The sequence below is a fragment of the Lithobates pipiens genome, unplaced genomic scaffold (assembly GCF_037356315.1).
Source record: "Lithobates pipiens isolate NorthernLeopardFrog02 unplaced genomic scaffold, aLitPip1_a1.2 Scaffold_18, whole genome shotgun sequence".
Taxonomy (NCBI): domain Eukaryota; kingdom Metazoa; phylum Chordata; class Amphibia; order Anura; family Ranidae; genus Lithobates; species Lithobates pipiens.
The window spans coordinates 222,218,397-222,243,554 of record NW_027507758.1 but is presented as its reverse complement, the minus strand read 5'-3'; the positions used below and the strand labels follow the sequence as shown (position 1 = coordinate 222,243,554).

General features: G+C 42.0%; 1 protein-coding gene across 2 annotated transcripts in view; it reads right to left on the bottom strand.

The window, feature by feature from the left end:
- Positions 1 to 25,158, bottom strand: part of LYST (lysosomal trafficking regulator) — a 568,355-nt gene that overhangs the window by 505,601 nt on the left and 37,596 nt on the right. For both annotated transcript variants that reach the window (XM_077486620.1, XM_077486621.1), the window contains exon 2: positions 21,484 to 21,673. In XM_077486620.1, the coding sequence (XP_077342746.1) occupies positions 21,484 to 21,666 (183 nt within the window). In that variant the 5' untranslated portion in view covers positions 21,667 to 21,673. The remainder of the gene's footprint in view (positions 1 to 21,483; positions 21,674 to 25,158) is intronic.

Sequence of the window (25,158 nt, the reverse complement as noted above, 5' to 3'; positions counted from 1 at the left end):
AACCCTTAGTGAGACCCAGTCTCAGCTTTGATAGGGATCACCACACAGGTGCACTGAGAAGAAACCAGTCAGCTTCTAGTGCCCAGACAGGCCCCTTGCCACCAGGGGGGGAAAAAAGGAGAAGAGAGCGAGACCAAACGCCAGGAAAATAGGAAAAAGAAAGGCAGACTTTAACCGCTGCCTCTTACCTGGGCTTTGCTGGTGCCTGTGCCTGTCCCCACCGCTGCAGACGCTGAATCTTCCATAACAGGTGTGCAGAGATCCACTTGTGGCTAAACGCCGCCTCCGGAGTCACGCCATGCAGCTGCACCGGACCGGAAGCGGAAATAGGCACCAGCACCTGTCCTCCCTCCTCCCCCCTGCGTCCACGCCGGAAACGACGTTTCAGCTGACCCGATGACCCGCTCTGTCACTTCCGGCGCGACCGCCGAAAAAAAACATGGCGGCGGCACACGCGCGCCGCCGCTCCTACGAACGTGCGGGCCACCGAATCTTCGGCTCTCTCCGAGCACAAGAGGGGAAGAGGAGCCCGCTTGCTACCGCTGACGAGGCGTGGGTAGGTCGGGAGGACAGCGGGTCTCTAAAGGAGGAAAAAAAGGGAAAGAAGCCTAGTCCCTCAGGAACACCTAAGAGAAAAAGGCTCCCTCCCAAAAGGTGTTCCCTCCGGGCCGGAGGAAACACAAAAACTGATGTGTGGTAGGGAGGCGCCTCCCTTTAAAGTCTGGAGGAAGAAGGTGTTTCCTAACGAGGAGGGTGGAGTCGCTATCTCTCAGGTGCTGTCCTGAAAGACGCCTTGGGAAAGTTAACATGTAATGCCTAGTCTTCTCCTGAAGCTTGCATAACAACCCAATGGTCGAAAGAGAAGAAGCTGTGTCAGTCGGTGAATTACAGAGAAAATTAAAAAAGAGCCCCAGTCCCGACGCACAGAAGCGAACACATATGCAAGGTGCACCCACATATGTAAACAGCGTTCAAATCACACATGCCAAATACTGATACTGTTGACTGGTGGCATGCCTACTGGGCCTAGTGGATGAGGTGGTACCTTCCAGGGCTCTACTGAATATATACATTTTTTTCATGGGAGAAAGGCCATACCTTCTGAACTGGATGAAGTCAGGGGCTCCCGACGTGGTGTTTTGGAAGGGATTGGTGAATTCCATGATGCCTTACTACAAGGCCACATATGTAGCCAAGGGATGTAGGAAGACGTTTCCCAAAGGCTTGGTATAACCCTGCTGATATAGTAGGATAAATTAGCGGATAGAATACCTAAAATATATTCATGACGGGTTCTAATACATTAGTTGAGAAGGGGGATCAATCAAAATCTGAATAACCATTTCCTTTTGCAGGTGGCATCCTGGACATCGGGATAGTAGCAATTGCCGACTCATTCCTAATACTTACATGTTGTGCCTTATATCATCTATCCGTTTATTAGGAGTAACCGTGTAAGGGGGGGGGTGTTCAGTAAGAATGTGTTTTTGTTTAGTCAGTTGGACTATGTTAGTTCGCCATTACATTGTACCTTTTAGGCCACGTATGCCTGAGAAGTGGGCTGGTTTTAGGTTGACACAGCACTTTCCCCAAAGCAGCTGGTCCTTGAGCCCACACGGTCCCAAAATTGGGGGCCCCATGATGACACAGAGTGATGGATAGGGGATACAGGCTGGCAGCTGTGCCGAATGATACCCATTTCACAGTCAGCAGGGAGGGGCAGGGCTGGAGCACCAGTGATGCGCTGACCCCGCCCCATGCAGCTTTAATGCTCGGGACTCGACAGCACTTAAAGCACAGCTGTGGAAGTGGCATTGCCGATGGTGTCATGGCGAGTCCAGCAAAGTTTGCACCGAAGGGCTTGGAATGCCCTTCGGTACTGAAGGTGGGCACATAAGCAAAAGTTTACAGAGTGTGTACTAGATTGATAGAATAATAGTGCTGGGGGATATCAAGGGTGTATGGGAGAAAACAATGCTGAGGGGGATCTGGGGTAGCAATGTTTGAGGTAGCTTGGGTGGCTATAGTGCTAGAGGCATCAGGGATGTGGAGAGGCCACAGTGTAGGGGGTATCAAGGATGTAGTGGGGTCACAATACAAGGGGTATCTTATGGTACATGGTAACAGTGGTAGGGGATATCTCGAGTGTAGAGGGGGGATATCTGGGATATAGAGGGGGGGTCACAGTGCTGGGGGGGTGGGGAATATCTGGGATATAGAGGGGGCGTCACAGTGCTGGGGAGATATCTGGAGTGTAGAGGGGGTCAGAGCGCTGGAGGGGTCAGAGTGCTGGAGGGATATCTGGGATGTAGAGAAGTCGGAGTGCTGGGGGGATACTTAGGGTGTGGGGCCATAGCGCTGGGAAAGCATAAATCTAGCTGATATATTATATGCACAGGACAGCTTTGTTAAGTTATGTATTTTCCAACTGTTTCTTTGCTGTACAGAACGATTGTTCATGTAGTTAATGCAGAGCTCCACCCAAAAGGGTAAGCTCCACTTGTCTGCCTCCTACCTACTCGATGTCCGTTTCCCTGCACTGTCTCCATTGTAGGGGCCCATGATGCTATTAAGACCGTCCTGTCCTCAGGCACTGTTCACTGTACAGGGAAGGATTGAGATCTGTCACTTGGTGACAACAGAGGCACCCTTGATTATACTCTCCAGTACATCAAGCAGATGACAGCTACATGTCTCTAGGAACAAAGTGCCTTTCCATAAGAGGGTTATGCTGACAACCAAGTTGATTGAGAAGCAGAAGGTTGGGAACTGCCAGTCTGACTCAAATGATGCTCAGGGTAACTTTCTTTTGACACTTAGCTAGGATTTACCCTTCATCAATATAGCTATACAGTGACACACACACACATACATATACACACACACACACACACACACACACACACACAGCCTACATTAAGAAATATGTCCACTAATTTAAATCAATCTATTAATTTAGGAGGAAAACTATTTCTTCCCAATTCCTAAAAAGTAATGGAATGACAACATAACTCAAAAATACATATGTATTTATTTAATTTTTTTAATCTAAATAGTCATTTGTATTTTGCGTTTCTAGAGATGGACCTTTATAACAAAATCCACTGAAACAAGAGATCCTTTGAGGACATTTCAACTCTGGCAAAGAATCATTCCTGCACACAGAGGCTAAAACAGACTTTGGCTTAAAACATATTTTTAAATTAAAAGGGAACGTAATGTGTTATATTTATTATATACTTCACCTTTAAGTAATTTTTACATTACACGTTTGTTCTTCCACTTGTTTGTTAGTGTATTATACACATTTCCAGATTAGACATTAGAGAGCCTTACTCTGTTTCAAGTGAACACGTCATGTTACCTATTAGTGACCCCTCTTTAGGAAAACCTTAGTTGCCCAGCTGTAGTACTAACCTTCTTGTTTCTGAGCTGGAACTATCCAGATATGGAGTTCTAACCTTAGCCCTATTTTCTCACTACACATGAATATTTTCCACCCTTCATTTTCCTAGCTATCATTACCCATTTTGCTGTAACAAATCCTTTTTACAGGGCTTACCAGCTCAAGCTCCCACCTAAGTCTTAAGACTGAACTGAAAAAAAAAAACTTCTGCTTTGCTTTTGACTAGGAACATTTATAATTCGGTTTGACTCCCACATCATACAGTGGTGTGAAAAAGTGTTTGCCCCCTTCCTCATTTCCTGTTCCTTTGCATGTTTGTCACACTTAAGTGTTTCGGAACATCAAACCAATTTAAACAATAGTCAAGGACAACACAAGTAAACACAAAATGCAATTTGTAAATGAAGGTGTTTATTATTAAAGGTGAAAAAAAAATCCAAACCATCATGGCCCTGTGTGAAAAAGTGATTGCCCCCTAAACCTAATAACTGGTTGGGCCACCCTTAGCAGCAACAACTGCAACCAAGCGTTTGCGATAACGTGCAATGAGGCTTTTACAGCGTCCTGGAGGAATTTTGGCCCACTCATCTTTGCAGAATTGTCCTAATTCAGTTACATTAGAGGGTTTTTGAGCATGAACGGCCTTTTTAAGGTCATACCACAACATCTCAATAGGATTCAGGTCAGGACTTTGGCTAGGCCACTCCAAAGTCTTCATTTTGTTTTTCTTCAGCCATTCGGTGGTGGACTTGCTGGTGTGTTTAGGATCATTGTCTTGCTGCAGAACCCAAGTTCGTTTCAGCTTGAGTACACGAACAGATGGTCGGACATTCTCCTTCAGGATCTCTTGGTAGACAGCAGAATTCATAGTTACTTTTATCACGGCAAGTCTTCCAGGTCCTGAAGCAGCAAAACAGCCCCAGACCATCACACTACCACCACCATATTTTACTGTTGGTATAATGTTCTTTTTATGAAATGCAGTGTTCTTTCTACGCCAGATATACTTGGACACACACCTTCCAAAGAGTTCCACTTTGTCTCATCGGTCCACAGAATGTTGTCCCAAAAGTCTTGGGGATCATCAAGATGTGTTGTGGAGAAATAGAGACGAGCTTTGATGTTCTTTTTGCTCAGCAGTGGTTTTCTCCTTGGAACTCTGCCATGCAGGCCATTTTTGCCCAGTCTTTTCCTGATGGTGGAGGCATGAACGCTGACCTTAACTGAGGCAAGTGAGGCCTGCAGTTCCTTGGACGTTGTTGTGGGGTCTTTTGTGACCTCTTGGATGAGTCGTCGCTGCGCTCTTGGGGTAATTTTGGGCGGCCGGCCACTCCTGGGAAGGTTCACCACTGTTCCATGTCTTCGCCATTTGTGGATAATGGCTCTCACTGTGGTTCGCTGGATTCCCAAAGCTTTGGAAATGGCTTTATAACCCTTTCCAGACTGATAGATCTCAATTACTTTCTTTCTCAATTGTTCCTGAATTTCTTTGGGTCTCGGCATGATGTGTAGCTTTTAAGGATCTTCTGGTGGACCTTACTGTGTCAAGCAGCTCCTATTTAAGTGATGCCTTGATTGTGAACAGGTGTGGCAATAATCAGGCCTGGGTGTGGCTAGAGAAATTGAACTCAGGTGTGGACAACCACAGTTATAGTATGTTTTAACAAGGGGGGCAATCACTTTTTCACACAGGGCCATGATGGTTTGGATTTTTTTTCACCTTTAATAATAAACACCTTCATTTACAAATTGCATTTTGTGTTTACTTGTGTTGTCCTTGACTATTGTTTAAATTGGTTTGATGTTCCGAAACACTTAAGTGTGACAAACATGCAAAGGAACTGGAAATGAGGAAGGGGGCTAACACTTTTTCACACCACTGTATATGCACCTTATGTTAAACATTGGAGGGATATTTATAAAACATTTGAAACATTTGTGCAAGCTAAACAAAATGTCACAGTATGTTTTCTAATAGATGAATTCCTGCAACATCAGCTCCATTTAGAGGAGAAAATGCGGTACAGTTTTCGGAAATACCTCAATGAGAAAATATACTACATTTTGCCCACTAGATGGAGCACATGAAAGGAATTGTAGCCTTATGAGTTTATCTGATATCTCCATTAATACCTGTACAATATTGTAATTAGAAATATATTTCAGTTAGAGGGAAATATATATTTAAAGTATTGAGTGTTGTGTTGGTGTTACTGTAATTAGTTCAACTTCAAAGCTTGGCCTTTTGTTTTCCCCAATAACATCTCACCTGGGAAGTAAACAGCTTTCTTTGACTCATCCAATCAGGCTGTTCCCAATATACATTTACTTGGTACTGTGACCAATTAGGGAGAATTATATTAGCCACACTACAGAAAGTAGGGGGGATATAATGCTTTGTGAGCAAGCTAACTCACTCTGGTGGGGGAACACACGGCAGTCACCATAGATTACCTGTTAACTTCAGGTCAGCCCAACTCTAAACTTGGACCTTATATTGTATTGTAAATATGGTTCTGTGAGTAATTTATAAATATCATGTAAGCCAGGGGACCTAAACTGTACATTGTGTTGTAAATACTGTCTGGTGTGTAATTTGTATATATTATGTAACCCTATAAATAAATGTTTATTGCGGATTGAACTACCTCTTTTGTACAAGATCTCTCAGATCTAGATATGTATATGTCCATACTACTACAATGATTGAGGTGTATGCACATAATCATAAATACTAGGCAAAGGCAACAGAATTCATCTATTAGAAAACATCCAGTGAAATTTTGTTCAGGCACAAAGGTTTCTGACATTCTGGCAATGAATGTTTTATAAATAGACCCTCAATTTGCAAAACAAATGTGTTCATATAAACAAAACATTTTAAAAGCTGGAAATAAAATCAAACTCAAGACCAGCTCTTTTCACACGGTCAGTTTTTCAGTTGGACCTGAACGGATGCTCCATAGAGGTCTATGGAGCATTGGATGTCAGCGGTGACAAGTCCACTGACATCCAACCTGCTCCGATCCAAAAAAAGTCTAAACGGAGGAAAAAGCTATTTTTCCATCCGTCATCAGATGATGACGGATACTACGGTCCGTCGTCACCCGATCTCCCATAGGGGAGAGCAGGCGCTGTGACAGGTCCGCCTCTGGGCAATGTGCAGAGACGGACTAGTCCTCTGCCTGCTCAGCAGAGATTGCTCCGGCAATCCCCACTGTGTAAGCGGATATCCACGGGGCAGATCATCACTGATCCGCCCCGTGTGAAAGGACCCTTAGAGCTTCTCTTTAAAGAGGAAGTAAACCCTGATGGGTGTTGCTTCCTCCTTCATTCCCTGCAAAAGCAAAGCATAATGGACTACTATGCATCGCATAGTAGCCCATTAAGTGTCACTTACCTGACACAGGAGCCAGCGATGTCACCGCTGTCCCCTGTAGTCCGGCGCATCCATCTTTTCGGTGGGGTCTCGCAGCTCCACCGCTGTCATTCAGCGGAGCCGCGATGATGTCACTCCCGTGCATGCGCACGGGAGCCGACACACGCCCGGCAGCTCCGTTGTTGGAAATGACGCACTGAGTGCGCCTGCACGCCGCTGTCTACGGCGCATGCGCCGTAGACCTCGGTGCCTGTCTTTGGGCAAATATCTCCTAAACCGTATAGGTTTAGGAGATATTTCTTGGACCTACAGGTAAGCCTTAATCTAGGCTTACCTGTAGGTCAAAGTGGTTTGTAAGGGTTTACAACCACTTTAAGACAGTTTTCTACTCATTTTCTAAACAGACCAGCCTACACATTAGATTTGTGTGTGAAACTGTACAAAATTATTAAACTCACCATCCCCTCTTACTTGTTTCAGCCCCTGGAGTGGAGCAAAGCAAACAAAAACCCTGTGTAAGCTCCAAGTTAGTTCAGTAGAAGTCTTCATTGGCCAAGGATTGTCTCAGCTAACCCCCACTTGCTGTACCTGGTGATTAATGGCCACTAAGGCACTCAGTGTTACATTTTGAGTTAGAGGGGAGAGAGGCACCTGCTCTTCTACACCTTATTGTAGCAAATATTTCACTTAGAATAGTTTATATATATATATATATATATATATATATATATATATATATATATATATAAGTATGATGCAGACCTCCAAACAAAAAAAAAAAAAAAAACTGAAAAAATTTAAGAGAGATGTTGCTGACTACAATGAAATGAGAGTGTATAAATGGCAAAGTTCCATGGAAGAGGGAAGGTATGAACAAGATGATGGCTCAAATAGAAGATCCTAATGAAGGCTCTATGGAAATAGTGGGAGGAGCAACTGAGACATTATTAATGCAGGGCAACTATAATACAACACCTAGAAGGAGATCTATACTCAAAACCAGCAATCAGGGAAATAATGTGGTGAACAATAGAAGAAGTGACCATGTGGAAATGTTTGAAGATGTAACACCCAGATATAACATCCCGACTCGGAATCAGTTTTCCCCTATAAGAGACCGTACATATAACACATAGCCGCAGGAAGATACTCAATATAGGAGGGACCATAGATATCCACCTAGGAGGCCATCAAGAGGCTATGGGGATTTTCGGGGGAATGGCCCCAGAGACAGACCTCCCGGAAGATGGACTGCAAGGATACCCTACAGAACCCCGAGATGGAAAGGGGGCAACACAGAAAGAAGATACTTCAGGGAAGGCCCGTACAGGAGAGGACAACACAGGGAAGATTACAGAGAAGAAAGGGAACAATGGATACCGAGAGGGAATTGGAACAACCAATACAGAAGGTGGACGGAAGATACACAAAGATATGGAGAAAGAAGAAAATATAGGGGATGTCGAGGAGGAAAGAACAAGAAAGAGAAGAAGAACCTAATGGGAAAAGGTATATACAATTTAAGTCAAGTGGAATTTAGTAAGGAGGAAATGAAAATTTTAGACCTAGGATTAAAATATGCTCCGGAAAAACACCTGAATAAATTTGAGACATATATAGATCTTAAAAAATTTATGAGAAAATTAAATCTGAAAAAACACTTTGCGACCAGTATGGAAAATAAGCCAAGCGTAGTACCAGTATATACCCAAACAGAGCTGAAAAACAGATCGGTGTTTAACCCTAACATGGTAGGTAATCAATGTTTAACAGCCTTTAGCAAGATGGTAGAAAAAGATTTGAGGAAACTTAAAGACAGTAAGAAAAAGAGATCGAATAACATATGGAAAACGATAAAACGAATAGGGGACAATAAAGAAGTAGTGATAAGGCCGGCAGATAAACGAGGGGGCCGAGTAATCCTGAACAAGAAGGACTATCAAGAAGAAATGAGGAATCTGCTAAAAACGGAAAATACATATAAAAAACTTAATGGGAATCCGAAATCAAGGTATGAAGACCAGCTGAAAGCTTATGTGAAAAAAGGACAGGAAATGGGTATTCTCAATCAAAAAGAAGCTGAATATTTGGTGTCAAATTCTACGAAAACTCCTGTTATGTATTATAATCCGAAAATACATAAAAGATTAAATAAACCACCAGGAAGACCAATTATCAGCGGTATAGATTCCGTGTTTTTAAGGCTAGGAGAGTACTTAGATACTTTCCTGAAACCGTTGGTACTGAAGGGGAAGTCCTATCTAAGAGACAGTGCCCAACTTATAGAACTATTAAGTAACATCCAAGGTACAGATAAATATCTATTAGCAACTATAGATGTCAACTCGTTATATACTAGCATCGTGCAGGAGGATGGCTTAAGAGGGGTAGAAAGAGCATTACATGAACAGACGAATATGAAACAAGAACAAGTGCAGTACATTATCGAGGGCTTAAAGATGGCCATGGCCTGCAACTATTTTTGGTATGGACACCATTATTATGTACAGACCACGGGAGTAGCTATGGGTGCACGTTACGCACCAAGTGTCGCCAACCTCCTTATGAACATGTGGGAGGAGGAGTATATATACTCGAGGAATATACCCCAGATAAAATTATTTCGGCGGTATATTGATGATCTGGTGATCCTATGGGATGGCACTCTGGAAGAATTCGAGACATTTCTACGAAACTTAAGTAACAACAAGTATGGATTAACGTTCAGTGGTAAATGTGATAAACATAAGATAGAGTTCCTGGATCTAGAATTTTTTTTTAAAAGATGATGGCCTCCATACAAAAACTTTTTTTAAGGAAACAGATAGAAACAGCTACATCCCGACCTCTAGTTGCCATCACCCAAAATGGAAAGCTAATATCCCTAAAGGACAGCTTTTAAGGATTAGGAGGAACTGCAACTCAATGGAAGATTTTTCTTCTCAAGCTGACAAACTGGTTGCACAATTCATAGAAAAGGGATATAAATACGAAACATTGACTAAAATAAAAAACGAAGTTGCAAAGATAGATAGGAATACCCAGAAATCGAAAAAAGAAAAACAGGAATTTGATCTAGCTTTCATCACTGGGTATAGTGCACAGTATTATGAAGTGGAGAAGATAGTGAAGAGATACTGGCCCATTCTCCAGGAGGACAAAGTTCTGTCAACAATTCTCCCAAAGAAACCGAAATTTATTTACAAGAGAGCGCCTACACTACGGAATATGCTAGCACATAACGTGATTGATGGTCCTAAGAATAGTACTTTCCTGGAGGAACTGAAAGGATTCTACAAGTGTAATAAATGTCTGGCATGTAGGGCTAGTAAGCCCCAACCTCGAAGGAGACAGACATTTAGATCAAAAACAGATCATGTAGAATATAAAATTAGAGGACTTATTACATGCCGGAGCACACACGTTACATATGTGTTGGAGTGCCCCTGTAATCTGCAGTATGTGGGCAGGACCACCAGACCACTATACATCAGAATACGAGAGCATGTCAATAACATCAAGAAGGGGTTCCCTAATCATAATGTATCCAGACATTTCGATCTGTTCCATCAAAGAGACCCCTCTAAAATGATATTTTATGGAATTGACCATATAAAGGAGAATTGGAGAGGAGGTAATATGACAACCCGTATATCACAGAACGAGACCAGCTGGATATATAGATTAAACACTCTGGCCCCTAAAGGGCTTAATATTGATATAGACCTTAATTGCTTTATAGCAAATCCATGAAAATGAGGGTAAATGGACTTATAACCTTTTCAATCAAAAGCCCTGGGAGGTATCCATATATGTATAAGCGTGTTTTTTTCCTCCATATGATGTATAAAAAAGAAGAAAAACTCTCTCCCATCAGTAGATTATCTTTACGAGATAATATCTAGGTTTGCGTATTGACTTCATGTGTAACTTTAAAGAGATAATATCTGGGGTTGTGTTCCAACCATAGATGCATGCATGTATGTGTATGGACATAAAGATTGGGAAGAAATCTGGAAATGGATATATAGACGCATATAGAAACTTTACTTATGTGAGAAAACAAACCAAAAGAGTCTAATATGGTTATTTGGGAAATTACGAGATAATATCTAGGTTTGCGTATCGGCTTCACGAGTACTGGCTTCATGTGTAATTTTAAAGATAATATCTGGGTTTGGTTTCTAACTATAGATGCATGCATGTATGTGTATGGACATAAAGATTGGGAAATGGATATATAGACGCGTATAGAAACTTTACTTACGTGAGAAAACAAACCAAAAAAGTCTAATATGGTCAGTTGGGAAATTAATAGGACTTGGTTTGGGTATAGTTAAATATAGCCCTAAGATTCCATTATTTGAATCTAAGGTAGACAAGTTGACGCTGACCTTTTAAGAAATTTTGTAAAGGGAGCAGATTTTAAGTAGCGCTTAAGGAAGGAATTCAGGTAACCATAATATTAAAATAAAACGCTATATTCTGCCTCCTAGCTATGGTACAAATAAAAAAAAGTTTTACCTACCGGGAGTTTTACAAGATAATATCTGATAGGGAAGATGAGGCAGACATGAATTTGAGGTTGGTAACAGACCTTAAATGTCTGGGGAAAGTGTATTTTTAAAACAAATGTACCCCTTTGAATGAATCCCGGTGGTAACTTTACAAGGTAATATCTGGTATGTATAATCCGGACCCTTTCTGATAGATATCAGATGGAAGCAAATAAGGAAAGTGTTCCCCGTGGTGGGCGCTCAAATAGTTTTCTAAATAGCTTTTTAAATAGGCTTGTGGAATTATGTGAGCTTAACCATAAATAAAAACATTTTCTTCTCTGGAGCATTATAAAATTAACAGAGTATCCCATTAGGGTAATATGCATATATAATACTGCATAAGATAGAACTAGAAATATTGGATATAAGTCTCCGGGTCTCTTCTTTTTTCTAAAGTGTTTTGAACATGATAATGTACAATGGGTTAACTTGTATCACCATAAAGCAAAGTTTATTAGTTGAGGTGTTTATGAGTATGGATATTTTGATTTCAAGACTGGCCTGTTTAACGTAGACAGAAAATAAATGAACGAACTTACAATCCCCACCCAGATCGTCTATTAGCTGAGATCTGTGAATGGGAGGAGTGGCCACCTTTAAGGATGGAGGTGGGAGTGTGCGTGGTATCGCTGCTGAGGACGTCTCTGACGAAACGCGTACAGCGTCATTACGCACATACGTCACTTCCGGTGCGCCAGACCCGTTGGAACGCAGCCTGGAACGCACGCCGCGCGTTCAGGGGGAATGTTCTGTGGCGGACCGGCAGCTGATTATCTGGGCTTATGATCGTGGAAGCGAGCCTAATAACTTTATAATTTATAAGAACAACAGTTCCTTTTTTCCCTACGTAGCCCCATTAACAGCCTATCTCAGCCTGGTAAACGGCCCCTGGGGGAAACCACCACCTATCCCCACTGCAGAAAGGGGATTGTAGGACTGGGGGAATAGGGCTTTTTAGGACTGAGTGCAGTCTCCTGCGCATTTATGGAAAAGGCTGTAGGTGATTTTTGATTTTTATTTTTATTTTTATAATTTGTGGTTTTTTGGTACATATATATTTTATATATTTTTTTGTAATCTATGTTTCATTTTTGTTTTGTTTTTCATTTTTTTATATTTTAAACTATATTTTTTATTTTTTATTATTGAAAAGGTTTGCTGCATCTTTCTTGAGCCGTATAATACAAATATATATACGGTGTTATATGTTGATGCATGGTTTTTCAGACTGCATTTTTTCATAAAAAAACCTTTTTTTGCACAGAGCGTTGTAAAAAAGTTTTTATAGAAAAAGTTTTTTTGTAATAAAGTATTTTTAAGTGGCTATTAGTCTCCTACTATTTCTACACAACTAAAAATACCTTTTTATTAAAGAAGAATATCAGACTGCTCCCCCCTCTCCCCCAATTATAATCAAAAATACTACACCATGAGGGAATTTTCTTTCCTTTGAGGAACCACTAGCGGATATAAGGACTTACTTGCATCTCCTAAAAAAATCCTGAGGAGGACCCGCTGAAGACACAATTGGATGGTGGAATCTCCGAACAAACGGGATACAGATTATAGGCGTATAACCCCTTAGGGGGTGAATGGATCTGGTGAGTGGGGACCCTTGAGGGGGAACAAGCACAAAAGTCACCAATAAAGCGCAGGCACTCTCACGAAAGTCACCTTTCCTGTATCTTGAAGTGGCACAATTGCACATTGGGATATTTGATAGAAGATTCACTGTGGACTAAAATATTTTTATGATATATATTTTTTTCATTTTTGATATTTTTTATATATATTGTTTTCATTGACTCTTTCACATTTTTTATTTTTTTGGATCGGTGCATATATCATTGGATGTCGTTGTATTTTTCACATTCTTTTGTTTTTTGAATTTTGCTCATAGTTTCAATTCCTATATTGGATATTATTGCACGAGGAAACTTTTTATATATTCCTTTCACAAAAATTAATGTAGGGGGATTTTAGTGTATTTAATAACTAGCACAAGTGATTTGTATGTAAATTGGAGGCAGGTTTTTTTCCCAATTTAGGGGGAGGAGGCCTTAACACTGTGAATTAGTTTAAAGGTATCACGGAGGTCTGTTGGTCTTTTGCTTTTTGGTTTTTTGCTTTTTTGTTTTTTTGGCTTCTTGTTTTTGGTGTTAGAGGTTTTATTTATTATTATTTTTTTTGATCAGGATTTTTTGGCTATTAATGAAACTTTATGTAAAACAAAAAATAAGTGTTGCTAGTTCACCTATGATAGGTGATATAAAGTGGTGCATAATCACCTTTGGTTGAGGTTAAGGTGTTGGATAAATAGGGTGTAGCTGAGATATAACACTGAACACGGGTTTAATTCACGTAGTCCTTGGGGACAGGCTTAGGTGATTGATATAAAGTTTTAAAATATATCTTTTTTGAAAATAAATAAATAGTCGGAGGTAGCGCCAATAACCTATAATCAAGATCCAAATATTTCACTTCGCTCATGCAGGGAGATGAGAGCGGCAGAGAAGCAAACAAATGGTCTGCATAAGCAGTGCAATGCAACTATAATGTTGTACTGTATTTCTCAATTAAACTTTAGAACAGTGTTCTGATCTCTGCTCCACTGTTAAAATACATCAAGTTCCAGCTGTCAAAATGAACTGCCACCAAGATTAGTGGTAGAGGTGTGGAGGTGGGGGGAAGGAATTGGCAGTGGACAGTGCCATCCCTGTGTATTACGGTTTGGAACTAAGCCCAATCAAATGAAGAGTTAAGCCAAGGCTTTAAAACAGCAAAATGTTAGTGTTCCGCAAGCTCTCCCATTTTGCTGCTCATTTTAAAATGTTACGTTTTGCAGTTTTATCTGTATTCTTTGATCTGCCATTTCTTCCCCCAGCAGTATCTAATCATTTACCGATCTACCCCATTTTTTTTCAAACTTGTCCATCCCCCCAAATCTAGCTAAAACACTCTCTCCTAGCACATTATTATATTGACATATCCTATACAAACCAGATGTGCCCATTGTCCACTATCCTCAGAATTGTAAAAATAGGATTTTTAAAACAGCTTACCTGTAAAAATCCTTTTCTTTGATGTGCATCAGGGGACACAGCGCCATAGTAATAACTATGTGGGTTATATTGACATATCAGGTGCTGGACACTGGGAAGCCCCTTAAGGCGTGAACTTCCCCCATATATCCCATTACTGGGAGTCCTCAGTTTTGTAGCCAAGCAATCAAAGTGTATAAGAAGAAGAAGGGAGGGGCCTCTTTGTCCCCTGATGTACATAAAAAAAATAAAAAGGATTTTACAGGTAAGCTGTGTTAAAAATCCCATTTTCTTTTCTTACATCAGGGGACACAGAGCCATAGTAATAGCCATGTAGGATGTCCCATAGCACTGGCAACTGAAGGGGCGGGAGAGAGACAGAATCAAGGAAACAGGAGACCAGAGGACTCATACTGCAGCCTGCAGTGTATGCTGTGTCCAAAGGCAATATCCTCATGACCTTTAATATCGATTTGAAAATAAAAAAAATTGGATAAACATCTGAACCAAAGACCAATGTTGCGGTCTTACAGACCTGAGCCATAGAGGCCGGATGATGCATCACCCAAGAGGCACTAATCGCCCTGTATTTATGTGCTCTTAATATGAGAAGGAAGAATTTTCTTCTTTAAGCTGAAGCTTGATCACTTGACAAATCCATTTGGAAAATAGTGGATCTTGACTCTGCCTGTCTATATCTTGGACCCTCTGGCAGTACAAACAAAACCTGTGTTTTGCGAACCTGAGCGGTCGCCCTTAAATAGATTCTGATCACTCTTATTACATCAAGAGGCTGTAGTGCTTTCGCTTCCCCAGATTAAGGCTTTTGGGGGGAAAACAAAGAAGAATAATATCTTGGTTTAAATGAAAACCTATTACCGCCTTTGGTAAGAATTCAAGTTGAGGACATCAAACCACCTCGTTCCAATACTCTAACAGAAGAAATGGCAAGCAAAAAAGATTATCTTTCTTGTCAAAGAACCAACACAATTTCTCGAAAGGTTCAAATAGCTGATTTAACAAAGCCGACAAGACCAATTTTAAATCCTAAGGATTTAGAGGTGACCTGATAGGGGGAATAAACCGTGTTACCCCTTGAATAAGCTATGCACCAAGAGTGGGACAAGAGGCCATAGGAAAAAGACATTGACACGGCCTGGATCTGGCTCTTGATAAAAGTCAAGGCCAGCTTCATATCAGATCCCTTATGCAGGAATCCTGCCTATTGACATACTTCCTGGGGTGCCAACCCCTGGATCCATACCAAGAACATATGCCTTCCAGATTCTATAGTAAGTGATTCTGGAAGCTGGCTTTCTGGCATTAGTCAAAGTAGACACTACTGAAGGAGATCACCCACAATTTTTTATAGAGTGGGATTCAACAGTCAAACCCGTTAAACTCCTTGTCTGTAAAGTAGGATAAAATACCGGACCCTTTGCAAGAAGGTCTGGCTATAATGTCAGAGTCCAAAGGACTTCAACTGTCCTCTTTATGATCTCGATAAATTCAGATCTTCTGGGACCTGCTGGGGCCACCAAAATCCCCTCCTTCTGTTCCTGCTTAATCCTGCGGAGAAGGCGCAGAAGTAGCAGAGCTGGAGGAAATACATAGATCAGTGAGAACTTATCCCCTGGGAAGACTAATGTGTCTGTTCCGCCTGCTAGCGGACCCCTTGTTTGACATAAAAGTTGTTGATCTTCTTAATCTGGATGGCAAATAGGTCCATGTCCGAAGTACCCCATCTGACATACTGCTAGGAAGAGGTCGGGGTGAAGAGATCATTCTCTCGGAAATAATTGTTGGTGTCTCAAGTAGAACGCTTGAAATAATAAAATTGCAGATAGGCAAGGAGTGTTGTGTTCTGCCAAAGCTAGAACATTATTCACCTCTTTTTGGGCTGCACGACTTCTCATGCCTCCCCTGGTGATCGATGTAAGCCACCGCCGTGGCTCTGTCAGACTGAATCCTGTCAGGACAGTCTCGTAATCTGACCACCAAGATTCTATGGCCAGATGTACTGCCTGAAACTTGCAACAAAGTTGATAGGCAAGGTCCTCTAACCTGGACCATCTCCTCTGGACAGAATCTTCTTCTAGGGCTGCTCCCCAGCCTAGAAGGCTGGCATCTGTTGTTAATACCTTGCAAGATAAAGATTTTCCCTCCTGCTGGATAACCACCAATTTAGGCTCTGACCTATGTTGGGAGCCAAACATATTGGAAATAAACAAGGCCTGAATCCTCTTTATTCCAGACCAACAGGGGGGTGTCTTGAAACAGTCTTTGAATACAACTGCGCATAAGGGACGGCCTTGAAGGAGGCCACCATTTCCCCTAAAAATCTCCTGCAGCCAAAATGGAGGAATTTTCCTTTCCTGGTAAGTTGAATTAGTCCTACAATGGAACTGATTCACATCTGGGGTAAGAATACCTTCTTCTGTAAGGTATCTATAACCAGCCCCCAAGTAACCTCCTTGATGGTTTTAAGGAGAATCTTCCTAGGCTGAGAAACCAACCTAGAGATTTCAGCTATCTACAGCTGAGATCAGACTCTGGTTTTAGACCTGAGACTGAATGATCTATTCAAAGTAGATCTTCTAATAGGCTAGGACCGCTATGCCTTGAGCCTTTAACCTGGCTAAAGGAGGTGCCAGAATCTTTCAGAACACTCGTAGTGCTGTGGCTAAGCCATATGGCAGTGCCACGATTGAAAAAATTATTTTATATTTCAAACCGCAGAGATTTCTGCTAAGCAGGAAACTTTGACACATGGAGATATGCAACTCCCCTCCTTGCAGGATGGACACAGCCGATCGAATTATGAAAGGATCGGATGTTTAAGTGCCGATTCGGATCTCCGAGATCTAGAGTGGGTCTTACCTCTCTGCTTGGCTCTGGGACCTTAAAAGGTTTGAGCCAAAAAACCCTGTTCCACTAAGGGAATTTTTGATATCACCGGCTGGGATAACAGCTGATCCAGAGACCAGAAAGACACCTCTCTTTTTCTCTGGAACGTTAGCATTCTTTGAGGAGACGGATACTCTTGCACAAAGACTGCTGTATCAGCAGCCCCAAGGACCCCACAGGCGGCACCCAAACCCTGGATCCTCAGATCAAAAGCCGACTGGGCTATCCAGGCTCTTGAATCTCTAAATGTAACAGAGAAAAAAAAAAAAAATCGCACAAATCACTCTGCTCTTAACATTGTTCCTGCCAGACTTAGAGAATCGCAGTACCTTTCCCCTCACTCAAACGAGTGGGGGTGCTCCTTCACGAGAAGGCCTTAGCATTCTTCTGCTTCATGGGCTTTCTGCCCCAAAATCCTGGTGCTGCCCCTGTCGAGATTGCCTAAAGGCAGATACCCCAGGCATTAGGAAAGGCTGCATGATTAAAGGAGAACTGTTTGAACCTCCTTTATTGGTAAAGAGAGCTTTACCCCTTTTGGATGTACTTATCCACTCTAAATAGTCATACCCCAGGAAGGGACACGGACTGGCTCAGGGTTTTCACCTGGTGCTTCGGCTGATCAATATCTCAGCCATGGACCTCTGCAAAAATGCACTAGTCCAAGTATAAGCCATAGGGCTTAAACGATCAAGTCCTTCATAGCAACTGTGAGAGACAGTGCGTCAAATACACCAGCCCCTTGCTGGGCCTGCTGATCAGGCAGAACTTTCAGTATCTCACACCTGTTCCTTAAAGCGGAGGTCCACCCTAAAGTGGACTTTCCGCTCATTGGAATCCTCCCCCCCTCCGGCGCCACAATTGGCACCTTTCAGGGGGGAGGGGGGTGCAGGTACCTGTACAGTACAGGTATCTGCACCCACTTCCGGGATAGCTCTCTGCGGAAAGGGGCGTAGATTACGCCCCTTTCCGAAGGTCCCCCGCTGCCTGCTGGGAAACACACAGATCCTAGAGGCAGCGGGTCCATCCTTATTGCGCAGCGCGACTCTTGCATGCGCAGTAGGGAACCGGGAAATGAAGCCGAAAGGCTCCACTTCCTGATTCCCATACCCAAGATGGCGGCGGCAGCACCCGAGAGACGATCGAGAGATCGGCTTCGGGTGCCGACATCGCGGGCGCGCTGGACAGGTAAGTGTCACTATTTGAAAAAGTCAGCAGCTGCAGTATTTGTAGCTGCTGGCTTTAAAAAAAAAAAAAAAAAAAAAACGCGGACTCCCGGCGGACTCCCGCTTTAACCACTTGTAGTCCATATTCCAATGCATTGGACTCAAAATGTGCTCCACCACAATAGTGGAGCAGACATTAAAGGGTTAATGGACTGAGTTACTCCAATTGCAGCCAGAACTGCAAAAGACATCTTGTCTGTAAAAGGAAAATCCAACCTTAACTTGCTGGATCCTTTAAAGAGGAAGTAAACCCTAATGGGTTTACTTCCTCTTTTTTTCCCTGCAAAGGTAAAGCATAATGGACTACTATGCATCACATAGTAGCTCATTATGTGTCACTTACCTGACACAGGAGCCAGCGAAGTCGCCGCTGTCCCCTGTAGTCCGCCGCATCCATCTTGCTGGTGGCGTCTCGCGATGACGACACTCCCGCGCACGGGAGTCGCGTCTCGCAGCTCCGCCGCTGTCATTGCGCACGGGAGTCGACAAATTAGGCAGCTCCATTCTTGGACTTGCCGCGTTTAGTGCGCCTGCGCCGTAGACAGCGGTGCCCATTTTCGGGCAAATATCTCCTAAACCATATAGGTTTAGGAGATATTGCTTGGACCTACAGGTAAGCCTTAATCTAGGCTTACCTGTAGGTCAAAGTGGTTTGTAAGGGTTTACAACCACTTTAACATCAGTGCATTATCCACTGGACACGTGAGTCTCTGCTCACTGAGGTGATTGCAGCATTAATAGCTGGAACCCCCCCGATTTCTTTCATAGAAATGTTCCCATTCAGAATATATAAGTTAGGCATGAATAGGAAAAAACATCCCCAGGTGGGTGAGGTTCAAATGAACCCTATTAGAGGTAGATGCCTCAAGAGCCTGTGGCAGGCAACGAAAGGGTTAAGTAAGGGAGTAGACAAACACCTGACTTGTGTGGCTACTGCCTCCCTGTTAGGAACCTCTGAAGAGGAAAAATAAGTATTTTCCAATGTTTGGGAAGATCTACCCGATTCCCAGGCTCCTGCACCTCAACAAAAGGGCCCAGAAGACTAGATGGGAATTTGCTATGTTTAGTCCTATTATGGAGAGACATCATAGCAATAATCTTTTAAATGGTAGAAGAAAAACCTGTTTGTATGAAGTACACAGGGACAGAAGTGTTCTACCCTTGATGGCTTCATCTGACTGGCCGTATTTTTTCTTTTTACCTCTCAGAGGAGGAAGAAAGACATTCTTTTGGAAGGGTTTTTAATTTGTTGTATACTATTAACCCCTTAGAACCCTTAGAGGGGTTCCTGGTCCCTTTGTCACTAATAGCTTACAGTACAATGCAGAGGCAGTACCAGCAAAAGAATGTTTCACTTGCTAGGCTATAGTACAGTACAATGACTGCTATTAATCCTAGCTATACAGTACAATGTTGCCAAAAGGAAAATGCCTGTGTCACCAAACCTGACCAGCAACCACTCTGCTCTGTCCCTCCACAGCCAGGCATTAGCTTCTCTTACAGAGCTCTAACTACTTCCCACACATGTGGCCGGCGTCTGAGGCTATTTAGCCACGCGCCCCTGCGCAAAAACTCCCCCCTTCCTGTTTCAAACAGGGAAGCGAATCTCCCGCGTGAGTGCCAGCATCATGGCAGGCGGCGGCGGGGGTTAAATCCTCCATTAATGTGAGCGGCCGCGACTTGCCTTAAACATTTTTTTTTTTCCTTTTTCTTATTTTTATTTTTTTCAAGAAAAAGAGGCAGCTAGCTGGCATTCAAATAGATCAAAATCGCCAATCTGGGGGCCCAGGAAGTGATCAGACCCCCCCTTTCATACCTGAGGGTCTGAGCTGGCTTGAACGGAGAGGAGAGTGGAGCTTCTGCTGTTTCCAGCGTCAGTATGGTGAGTGCTCAATACAGCCTCCAGTGGTAACACAGACATGACAACACAATACCTTTCCTCACAGCAGGGTTTGTCAGAGATAAAAAAAAAAAAAAAAAACACAATCTTCGCCCTCTACGGTAGGCTCCGAGACCTTGTAAGGAAACCTTCAGGAACAGGGGTACACTCAGGTAATCCCGCAATCCTGAACCTGCGAGAAGACCCTGCCAGTAAACTTTTATTGGCCTTACTACCAAAAAGTACTGGATCCCAGGGCCCAGCTTAAAAGCATTCGCAAGTAAAACCTTGTGTCTCCAGATGACGAGGCCCGGGTACCGTTCATTTAGTCCATTACGGAGACATGAGAACGGATCCAGTCAGGATGGCTGGCTCTCAAAGAATTACTGCCCATGGAGCTCAGTACACACATCCTTACATGTGCCCAACACCTTAGACACTGGCAAAAAAAAAAAACCGAAGAACTCCCAGTAATGGGAGGGGTTATATGGGGGAAGTTCATGCCTTAAGGGGCATGCCTGTGTCCAGCACCTGATATGCCGAAATAACCCACACATAGTTATTACTATGGCGCTGTGTCCCCTGATGTTAGAAAAGAAAGAGGCTTTTTGATTATAGAGACATACAAAGTCTCCCATGTAAGCTCCGTTTTAAGAACCCCTGCTGCCTTACTATAAGCCAAAAATAGGACGCATTCCTGAGAGTCTTAATAGAGAAGTTAACATGCATACCAAGTCAAAAGTCAAAAGAAGAGTAACCAAGCAGTCCAACATGCAGGTATGGTGCATCTGACGTCACGTTTGTTATGCCGGTCCTTGGAATTTTTACAGTGCAATTTAGTTCCTTATAAATCTACATCACACTAAAACTGCTAAATGGGTGCATAGTTTTGATGGTATATATTTTTTCTGTAAAACTATCCATCGTCCGTCTTCTTCCTGTACAGCTGATAAAAGATGAAAAGTAACAGAATTCTATCACTAACTTACTGCAGCTCTACTCAACATTCACCAAGTACTGTGCAGACAGGACAACAGGTGCCCTAACTGTGTCGGAAAACATTTACACACTTGATTATTTAACAGTTACCTGATCAACGCTGTCATTGAGCATTGTAAGGAGCACAAGTCCACGTCCATACAACAGATATTCCCCAAGAACTGCCATGTGGCTTTCTTCTTCATCATCATCCTTGCTTTCTCCTCCTTCGCTGCATAGTTTGTTGACATCAGACAAAAATTCCCGAGCTACAGAATTGCAGTTGCTGCTCATGTTGAAGCTGAAATAAGAAAAGAAAAAATGTTTAATTATTTGGGGCTAGCATTCCCTTGTACTTCAGAAAAACATGTATTCTGACTTATTCACATAAAATATAAAGTAAACATAAAATAAAAATGCATGTAAAAAAAAAATTATATTATATTATATATATATATATGCATATTTTATTATACATTTTTTTTTTTTTTTTTTTTTAAGGGATCAGGAGGTGACAAGCCAGCTCAGACAGTTCAGTCAACTTAAAAGGTTTTATCCAGAAAAAATTAACCAAAATGTGAAAAGATTAGTCTTTATAGGTAGTTCAAACAACACACACACATAATAAAAAAAAAATATATATATATATATATATATATATATATATATATATATATATATATATATATATATATATATATATATATATATATACACACACACACATATATACATATATACACGCACACACACACACACACGCCCTTCCTGCACCATCATCACTCCACTTGATATTACTACCTGGTTATATATAATGGTCACTTTCCTCCACAATCCATCTGGTATGCAACTTCTCACCTGTGTTTGTTTTTTTTATTCCTCACTTCTTGATAGAATTTCAATTAAGGTCTTACTGCCACCAAGTTTAGGTTAGTCATAAGCCTATGTGTGAAGAAAAGAAGTGCTAAAGTATAGTGCCATACAAGGAGACATACCTGGATTGAAAACGAGAAGCCCAAAAGGACATTGCAGCAAACAGCCAAATGATCGGACAGGGTCTGTAAGTGGGAGGCCCCCCTTTTATACCCAAGAATCTCCTACCAGGGCCAACTGCTACACGGCATCATGTATAGGGAGGAGCTACAAGATTCTACCCATATTACAGCCCCACACAATGGCGTTAGATCATTGCCATTGAATAGAGGGGTTTGTCAAGATCAGGGTGTGTGACGCGAGAGGGGTCCCCAGCCACCTTGAGCTTATTCATAGGGGCCCGGGGGATGACGTAAGCTCGTGACGCTCATAGCGAAAATGACAGATCATGTGAATGCCATAGACAGCGTGCATGCGTCCCGCTCATGGATAGGAACACTATCGAAACATGGGGAGCAGGAATCTGTACATGCCTCCCCGGGAGGGGGAGAGAAGACATGATGCCAAAACCATTTGCAAGTGGCCATAGGCCAGTTGCAATGAAGGGATTACTAGGCTCCAAAGGAAAAGACAAAAACAAAAGAAAACGTTAGAGTAGAGATGAATAGAAGAAAAATTAAATTTCTAAAGTTTTTTCCCCATTGTATGCCATGTCTGGCGGCTCCCGCACGCATGCGTGGGAGTGACGTCATGTGGCTCAGGCCAGTCACAGAGTTGGAGTCAGCAGCCCTGGAATAGAAGAGGAGCAAACGATGGATGCTTCAACCAGCGGGGACATTACGGGATCCGTTTGCAGGCAAGTTCAACATAATGGGCTAGTATGCAATGCCCATTATGCTTTTACTTTGCAGGGGAATAAAGAGGAAGTAAAACCCATCAGGGTTAACTTGCTCTTTAAGTGAAAAGATGAAAGTGAAGCTAAAAGGAAAAGAAACCAAGCGTTAAACCAATGGCATTGGAGCTCCCGGTGGATCAAACCGAAAGATCAGATGAATATTCAGAAAGATAGATAAGACCGAGTACCAAGGATGTAATACAACTATACTAGAGGACAAGCACAACCAACTGAGATACACAAAGCATATTACAAAAGAATAGTTAAATGGATAGAAAAAGGTTTGAAACAGGTAGAGTATTTAAGTCCTGGAGAACAGACAGCCTTTAAAAAGAGTAGAAATCCTATCCTGTGCTATCCCAGTCAGCCCCCCAAGGGTTTTGAGGGATCTGTTCAAGAGCTAGAAAGTTAAAAACGAAAGGGCGGTATTGATGAACTACTGCTGCATGGTGACCCAAAGGTGTACATAAGGTCCATATTTCTATAACGCAAGTGTGGTCATGTATTCTATGCCAGAATTCACAGATGGTCTATCCAACATAGAATGAAGCACACCCGCACAAAAAGATAAATAGCTTGTGTGTGACAATTACCGAAAATGTCTAGGACATGGCTTTTTCCTAGACATTTTTAGACCCCATTTTTGTCAGTGTTAATAAATTTACAATAATTGCAGTTTCCACACTTGAAAGTGCTCAGAGGCAGGTTCTTAATTCTTACTCTATGGCCAGTATAGTGGCTATGAACAAATTTGTCATTGAGGGAGGGTGCCCGACAGAATACAATGGGATGGAAAGTTAGAAATCTTGAGAGAGAGTCAGAGTTAAGTAACAATATTTTTATTACAGGCTTTTCTTATACATTTTTTGCTGTACGCTTTGGCAAGTAAACGATTTTGGTCTGGACAAACCTCACTATTCAATGGCGCTGGTAGGAGATTGAGTATAAGGCGGGGGCCTTCCACTCACAGACCCTGTCTGATCATTTGGCTGTTTGCTGCAGCCCTCAATGCTGCAGCGTCCTTTGGGCTTCACATTTTCAATCAAGGTATGTTTCCTTGTTTGGCACTTGACTTCAGTGCTTATTTTCTTCACATATAGTGTTATGGATAACCTATACTTAGTGGTACCAATAGTTTGAACTTGTGATTCACATTAAAAAAAAGTTTTCGCTCTCTTGTTTGGCAATATTATATACACACCCTTCCAGCACCATCATCACTCCACATAATATAATCCTAGTTTAATATACTGAGCATTTATGGTCACTTTCCTCCACAACCCATCTGGTATGTCAACATGTTTTTATTAATCACCTCTTCATAGAATTGCATTTAAGGTCTTACTGTTCAAACCATTGTTTCTTCGGGGTTCTTGCCCATTTTTCTGCCCTGCCTACAGGTCCACAGCTACCCTCAGCTCCCGTAGAAAAACACTTGCCATGAAACTGGATGTACCACTTAATCCAATTCTTCTTTATGTTCTCCATTAATTGTTGAACACAATCTCGAATTTATTTACAGATTGACATGGTTTTTCTATAGAAGCACATACAAACCAACTGCAACGGTCTTCTGATGAAGTGGGCGTTGCCCCATGAAATGCATAGACATTTGTATCTGCAAATGAATATGGATTGAATTAATATTTTGGCATCCTAAATGTACAATGGTGGAACGGTGACCTTACTTTTAAACAATGAATGTGAATATGTACCTTTTTTGTATGTAAATCCCAACATTTTTTTTATATATATACACATTTGCTGTACTATTTTATTGCTCACCACTCTAAAATTTCTTGAGCAAACAGTTTTTTTGGTTGTGCGTAATTAATTGGGACCGAGTGCTGCTCTGGTCTGTGCAGAAGGGCCATTTAATTTTGGTTTGTCTAAAAAATATCAAACAAAAGCAAAAACTAAAAAATATAGGATTTTTATAACAGCTTACCTTTAAAATCCTTTTCTTGGATACATCACAGAACAGAGGACACAGAGCCATATTTACTATGTGGGTTATA